We start from the raw sequence: 6,944 nt of genomic DNA, 5'->3' as shown, positions 1-6,944 counted from the left end.
GGGTATCTAATATTCATTCCTCATCATTATCTAATCCTATCCCAACTTTCCTTTTTTCCTCCCACAGAACTCAAAGAAAAACACACAGACACACAGCCATAGAAAAGGAAGAAAAAAAAAAGTCTTGATCAGCGGCGCAAAAACATGTTATAACTTGGACTATCCGTCACCTCCTTATACGGATACCCGATATCCTTGAGAAACGCCGTCAACTTTTCGCTCTCACCCTCGTGACACTGGATGCCGGCGAGAATCTTTGCGACGTCGCCGCCGTAATTCCTATAGTGGAACAGGCTGATATTCATACCTGGCTGGAGGGTATTGAGGAACTTGTAGAGAGCGCCGCCGCGCTCGGGAAACTCAAACATGAACATGTGTTCGTTTGCTGCGTCGCTGCGGCCGCCGACGAGGTAGCGGATGTGGCTTTTGACGAGTTCGTCTTTTGAGAGATCGTGCGCTGTCATTCCCTCTGCGGCGAGGCGGTTGATGAGATCGGGTAAGTCGCGGGAGCGGGTTGCAGCTTTGAGTTCTACGCCTACGAGGATCTGTGCCGAGTCTGGGCTGGAGTAGCGGTAGCTGAATTCGGTGACGGCCATGGGGTGGATGACTGAGACGAGGGTGGCAAAGGCGCCTGGGGATTCGGGGATGGAGACGGAGAGGATGGCTTCTTTGTTTTCGCCGATTGCCGCGCGCTCGGCGACGAAGCGGAGGCGGTCAAAGTTCATGTTTGCGCCGCTGGCGATGGCGATGAGGCTGCGGTTGCGGTCGGGCGAAGGGTTGCGTGAGACCCATTTTTTGAGGCCGGCGAGGGCGAGGGCGCCCGCGGGCTCGACGATGGAGCGTGTGTCTTCGAACATGTCTTTGATGGCGGCGCAGGTCTCGTCCGTGGTGACTTGGACGACTTCGTCGACGACTTCCTGGCAGATGCGGAATGTTTCTTCGCCTACGGTTTTGACGGCTGCGCCATCGGCGAAGAGACCGACATCTTTGAGGACTACACGTTTGCCTGCTTTGAGCGATTCCACCATGGCATTGGCGTCGTACTGCTCCACTCCTATGATCTTGACGTGCGGTGCGATGCGCTTGATGTAGACGCCTACTCCGGCGATCAAGCCGCCTCCGCCCACGCAGCAAAACACTGCCTTGAGATCTTGCAGGTTGGTTTGTCGTAGAAGCTCCATGCCGACAGTACCCTGGCCCGCAATGACATAGGGATCATCAAAAGGCGGTATAGAAATGAGTCCATGCAGTTTCTCCAACCTCGATGCCTCTGCTTTCGCAGCATCAAAGTCTGCCCCGTGAAGTATAACGGAGCCACCCAGCCTCGAGACATTCTTGTGCTTGATATCTGGTGTGCCCGAGGGCATGACAATAGTTGCTGGAATCTTGAGCTTGCGAGCAGAGTACGCAACGCCCTGGGCGTGGTTTCCAGCACTACATGCCACGACGCCTCTCCACCGCTCCTTGGGCTCCAAATGTGCCATCTTGTTGTATGCGCCCCGCAGCTTGAAACTGAAGACGGGCTGTAGATCCTCGCGTTTGAGCAAGACATTGCATTCTAGCCGGTTGCTGAGATTGATTGCGGGCGTCAATGGCGTTTCCTGGACGACCTCGTAGACGCGGGATGTGAGGATAAGGCGCAGGTAGTCGGGGTATCCATTTGGGAGCAGGAATGCTTCGGGTATCACGCTCTGTGTCTTTGAAGTGTTTGGTTCCGAGGGCGGGCTTGGATTTGCGCTGTATTCGGTGAGAGCAAAGCCATTCCTCGGTGTACGAGGTGTGGCAATGCCATTGGCAATGGCTTCAGGCGTTGTCGGCCGTGAGTAGTCAGGTACTGTTGCCATTGCGTGTGTGTGGTTGAAGTGTGTGTAACGTCGGTGTGGACATTTTTATTTTTTGGGAAAGCTATGAGTGACTCCGCCTGTATCGGAGACAGGGATGTCAAGCACGTTGCTATGGTGGGGCGGGGATCCGAGGTGGGGTAAGGGCCTGTTCACTTTCGTATCCGTAGGGCGTGTTCGGTTCAACTCCGTTTTCCGTTTACTAACCGCATCTGTTAGGCGTTTTGGAGGTATAAAACGGAGACGAAAAAGGAAAAGTGAACAAGCCCCAACCCTCTGACCTCACTTCATTTCAATTTTGACTAGACATCACGCCCAAATGGTTACCATCATCTGTGTGTTCAAACCGCTCTGACAATTTTAATCTATCTTCCACTCCTTGTCATTCCTGTACATCGCCTTTCTGATCGGACATGAGATCCCAATATCGAATGGTGCATCTTAGGACTATGGACACAGCATCTCGATCATCTTGATGACATGATTTGATAGTAGCAGCTGGGACAATGTTTGTTATTCTCGCTTTGTGTAAATTACCCGTATATTTGAATCCACATATGATATCCTAGAACCGTATTATCATGATATCGAGACTATACTCTTCCGTAGTATAAGAAATGTCTCTAGGTCCATTCGCCTCGTACCTGCATGCTCCTCCATCAAACAAGGATCCACTCATAACCCCATCACCCCTTACAAAATGCCGCCACCTTCTCCGCCCCCCTTCCCACAAGCCCATCCACATACTTCAGAAAAACCTCCACATCAAGCATATCCACACTCCCCTGCTTCCACCCAAGACTCGGATTCGAACTCCTCAACACCCGTCCACCCCAAAGAATCCTCAAAAACCATTTCTTCTCCTCCCCACCTCCCCTCTTATAAACCTCAAACGCAACCTCCGACCCCATCCCCACCCAAACCATCTGCTCGACCTGTAAAAAGCTCAAGAGGCGCGCCAGAGACCCGTCATGCGCCACGTTATGGCGATATATGATATCAGAGTGGCCCGCCACGGCAGCACGGATGTGACTCGCGAGTTCGGCCAGAAAAACGCCGTAGGAGCCTGCAGCAGCCTGCAGCGACTGCGGCGCATCACGGTAAATGAAGGAGTACTCATACTGACCAAGTCTGTACACTGCATCTGCGTGGCGCTGGTCGATGCACAAGCTGGGGTCGGTGATATTGCACGGTAGAGGCTTGGCGTGGCACTGGCGGGCAGACAGGTTGTCGTAGTAGTGGTCGAACCAATTGTGCCATTCTGCGGAGGAGGGTGGCACGCCGCTGACTGTGTCGAGGGCTTTGAAGAGCGGGGCTGTGGCGGAGAGGTGGGCAGTCCAGTTTGCGGCGGAGCTGCCGACGCCGTAGGTGCTGTAGAGTTTGGAGGCTGCGGGACAGGAGTAGGATGGTGCGAGGGAGTCGATGTCGCTGGGTTGGACGTGGAGAGGAACGCTTTCCTCGGGGTCGTACATTCCTTGTATGAGCATGCCGGCGACTTGGCTGGTGATGACGTTGTTGGAGACGCGGTATGTGACTTTGGTGTCGATTTGGGAGGGTAGGAAACCTAGCAGTTCGTGGTAGACGCCGTAGAGATCTTTTCCGTGCTGCCACGAGTCTTCGAGGCCTTCAAGTGTGATTTGAGGAAATTGGCATGAGCCGTTGAAACCTGCTTGCGCAAAGGGATTCACCGGGTCGGTGTATACACTCCAGTATGTTGATGCGGAAGTCTTGTTAGACGTAGAATCGAGAGGCTCTCCATAGTAGAAAAGGCCTTGATCTTTGCACTCCCAGCGGTACGACTCTCGTGGGAATGTGTTCGAAGCATATGGTGTACGCTTGTGGTGACGATGAATGCTTTTTTATTCTTGTGTAAGTTATCACTATTTTTGTCAATACAGATAGACGTACTCACACCTCTACATAGACCAGTTCAAACTCGTCATCAGCTTTTACGTATTCTTCTTTGCGCACGTGAGGCATATTGCACCAGTTGTAAGTGCCATATTCAACACCAGCTGGTAACTGCGAGCTGTTGAATATGAAGCCATTCGTTCCAGTACCGTTTAGAATTTGGTCAAGATTGTTGATCCAGCTTTTCTTGGGTGGGTACCATCCCAAGTCTACCTCTGTTGCTGATACCGAAGTAGCGATGCTTGCGAGCATCAACGTGATATAGTTGCGTGAGGCCATGCCGATGCTGAATGACAAGAGATGGGCGAGCACGAAGGTGGTGCAGGTTGCAACAAGCACGGAAGAGATGCAGAGGACTACATACCGCATTGTTTATATCGCAGTTTATCAAGACGCGATATCGGGAATCATTGCAGAAAACAGAACGTCTCGTCATCGGCAGCAAGCGCTAGTAGGAGGTACTTCTTGGAGGATTCGCGCACGCGTCGAAGACTGCCGTCGCGATTGGTCCACTGGAGAAGGAAGCGGGTTCATCGTCCGTCCCACTCCGGAATTGACCAAACATGGTGCTGTACCCAACCACGCTCCACACATTCTCCAACTATTCTTTACCAAAGGAACCAAAAAGTCCAACTTAAAAGGCACGAACGCGGCATTGTTGTAACGTCGATCCGCCAATGTCAGCAATACAAACTTTTCGCACAAGACTCCGAGTCAAGTTAAGGTCTAAGTCGAGTCAAAGTCAAAGTCAAGTAGCAAAGAAGTAAAAACTTTGACATTTCCTCAAACACTCAACCCCTCCAATTGCCACGTAAAAAAGCAATCGCTAAATACAGTTTGGAACTACCTCATCAATAAAAGCTACGCTCAGCGCCAAGTTTAACCACCCGGATCCCTCTTGCAAAGAGGAAACGGTATGGGAAGAGCATGAATCTAAGGGGTACTAAACAATCGAAAGGGGGTATGCGCAATATTGAAGTCAAACTCAGATAAACAGACAAATAAAAGACAAAGGAGTATCAAACATAGTCGACATAGGAAAAAGGTATGTGCCAAGCTCAAGTATACACATGCACCTTGTGAAATGCGTACGATGTGAAAGTATAACATGCTCGGCACGTCCAGGTGCTTGTTTCCTCAAACATGCACTGTTGGATAAATGCTGTTTTTTTTTGGATAATGGAGACTGGCAGTGTTGCGGTCCAACGACGTACCAGCGCGGATTCTTGTTGATTTCACAGACTGCTGTTTTTGCTTCTAGAGCAGATGGTCGGTTAAAAGGCACCGGGTCGGTATGGGCGATACTCGCGACCTTCTGCGCTGACTGCGCGGCCGTTGGTAGCAGGGACTGAAAGTTGTCTTGATGTTGGTCCGTCTGCAGTAACGACGCGACGCCTGCCCTTTTCGAGTCGTGTAGTCCTCCAGCTCTCATACCACTGCTCGCGGCTGGCTTCACGGAGCTCAGAACGCCAATCGCTAAAGACGCTTTCCCTGAGCTTGACGAAATCGCAATGCTCTGGGTTGTAGGGATCGGCAAAACCCCAAGGAAACCTACGCCCAACAACCTCGGGGTCATAAGGATCCGGTGAGATGATGCTGAGAGGCAGGAAAGGTGTTTCGGTGCTTTCGCTGTGAATCGACGCAGCCATGGCAGACGGCTTGCGGCTGTGGTTCCTGCTACCATTTGGCGCCGATGCCGAAGGTGATTGGGATTTGGTGGACGACGCAGACGAAGCAATTGAGCGTGCGGCTTCGGAAGAAGAGCGTTCGAGGATCTTGTTCAGCATCTCGGACTTTTGTTCGCCGTCAGACGAGTGCTCATACTCATCCTCGTCGCGCTCGTCGAGTCGGTCCTCATCATCATCCTCGTCATCACCCAACTCGAGATTCAAAGCCTCGAGTGGGTCCAACTTGGATCGTTTGATTGTGTCCCACACCGTCTTCTTGAGATAGCGCATGTGGGCACCAGTAATGGTGTCTGCCTTGCTGATGACTGGAATCACGGTGGTCCTTGTTTGGAGCTCGCGGAGCACATTGAGATCCAGATTCTCGTCCAGGCCTCCAAAAATGGCACTGCCGGCATTGACGATGTTGACATTCTTGCGGGCCTCGGCAATGTTCTGATCCAAACGGATGGGATCCAACAAGAGAAAGACGCAGTGGATATGCGTGTCCTTTGCTCCTGGGGAACGGACAACCTTTTGCTCTTCACTGAAAGTGTCCTCAAACTTGGATTCGAGGAAGGTGGTGATCAGAGGCAGCTGGAAGTCGACAATGTTCTTTTCGAGGCCCTCGGAGTCCCAGAGGGTGACGCCCACTCTCTCGCCATCGACTTCGGTCTCGAGAAACTGCGAGGTGAAGGGCGAATCATCACCACCAACGGCAGTCGCGGGTGGAGAAGGAGTACGCGGTCGCTTGCTAGCGGGAAGCGCGAGGGCGGTGCGCAGGAACTCGATGAAGGCGGACTTGCCGGAGCCCTTTGTGCCAATAACAAGGATGCTGAAACATGGTTAGCTAGCGTAAGTGAAGAGATGGTGGTGACATACTTGAATGGTGTGGGATCCTTCCTCCTGCGCACGCGGCGAGGGCTGTTGACGTTGGTGGCCTGGGTACTGGCATAGCTGTAGCGGCCGCGGTTGGTCATGCTCTCGGTCCTGGGGTATGGATCAATGTCGGCAGGCAATGGGGGTGAAGGGCCGGCGGGCATGTTGGGCTGGCGAGCCACCTTGGAAGGATCAACCGAGGGCCGGCTGAAGTTGAAGGCATTGGGGTTGTAGGCGCCGACCTTGTTGGAGACAATGGCGACCGAGTCTGGACGGTAGGTATCCTCGCCGCCGAACGTGGCAATCTGGGGCAGGGCCGAGTGCGAGGGCAGGCGGGGCGGCTGGGTGGGGAGCATACTGGCCTCGCGCTGCCTGCGCAAAGCCTCCTCCTGGGCGAGGGCCTTTTGCTTGCGGCTCATTTTTGCTCCAGAGGTGCTTCTGCTGGCGCTGCTACCACGAGTCTCTGAGGAGCTCTTTCCGCTGGCTCTGCGCAGAAAGTTGAAGCTGGTCCTGCGTGTTCCGGACTGGTTGTCGACAGAGGAGAGCGAAGGACGAGCAGCAGTGTCGGGCGAGTCTTCCTTGTGTGCCGAGGGATTGGAGGAGTTGAGAGCGGCAGTGTCCGTAGTAGAAGCCATGGTGGGCGGAGGGG

The 6,944-nt window shown here is 53.1% G+C and overlaps 3 protein-coding genes across 3 annotated transcripts; all 3 read right to left on the bottom strand.

Moving 5' to 3' along the window:
- Window positions 1–128: 128 nt before the first annotated feature.
- COCVIDRAFT_19406 (hypothetical protein) lies at window positions 129–1,844 on the bottom strand (the record flags this gene model as incomplete). Its single annotated transcript, XM_014697018.1, has 1 exon — window positions 129–1,844. One exon carries the CDS (start codon window positions 1,842–1,844, stop codon window positions 129–131), a length of 1,716 nt encoding a protein of 571 aa, XP_014552504.1.
- Window positions 1,845–2,527: 683 nt separating this feature from the next.
- Window positions 2,528–4,031, bottom strand: COCVIDRAFT_110079 (hypothetical protein; the record flags this gene model as incomplete). Its single annotated transcript, XM_014697029.1, has 2 exons — window positions 2,528–3,695; window positions 3,754–4,031. 2 exons carry the CDS (start codon window positions 4,029–4,031, stop codon window positions 2,528–2,530), a joined length of 1,446 nt encoding a protein of 481 aa, XP_014552515.1.
- A 995-nt stretch (window positions 4,032–5,026) lies between these two features.
- COCVIDRAFT_110125 (hypothetical protein) lies at window positions 5,027–6,930 on the bottom strand (the record flags this gene model as incomplete). The annotated part of the gene is made up of 2 exons (XM_014697028.1): window positions 5,027–6,251; window positions 6,299–6,930. The coding sequence occupies 2 exons, from the start codon at window positions 6,928–6,930 to the stop codon at window positions 5,027–5,029; spliced, it is 1,857 nt and encodes a 618-aa protein (XP_014552514.1).
- Between the last annotated feature and the right edge of the window lie 14 nt (window positions 6,931–6,944).

The sequence above is a fragment of the Bipolaris victoriae genome (genome assembly GCF_000527765.1).
Source record: "Bipolaris victoriae FI3 unplaced genomic scaffold scaffold_107, whole genome shotgun sequence".
NCBI classification, from domain to species: domain Eukaryota; kingdom Fungi; phylum Ascomycota; class Dothideomycetes; order Pleosporales; family Pleosporaceae; genus Bipolaris; species Bipolaris victoriae.
This window is presented reverse-complemented; position numbering and strand designations above follow the sequence as displayed.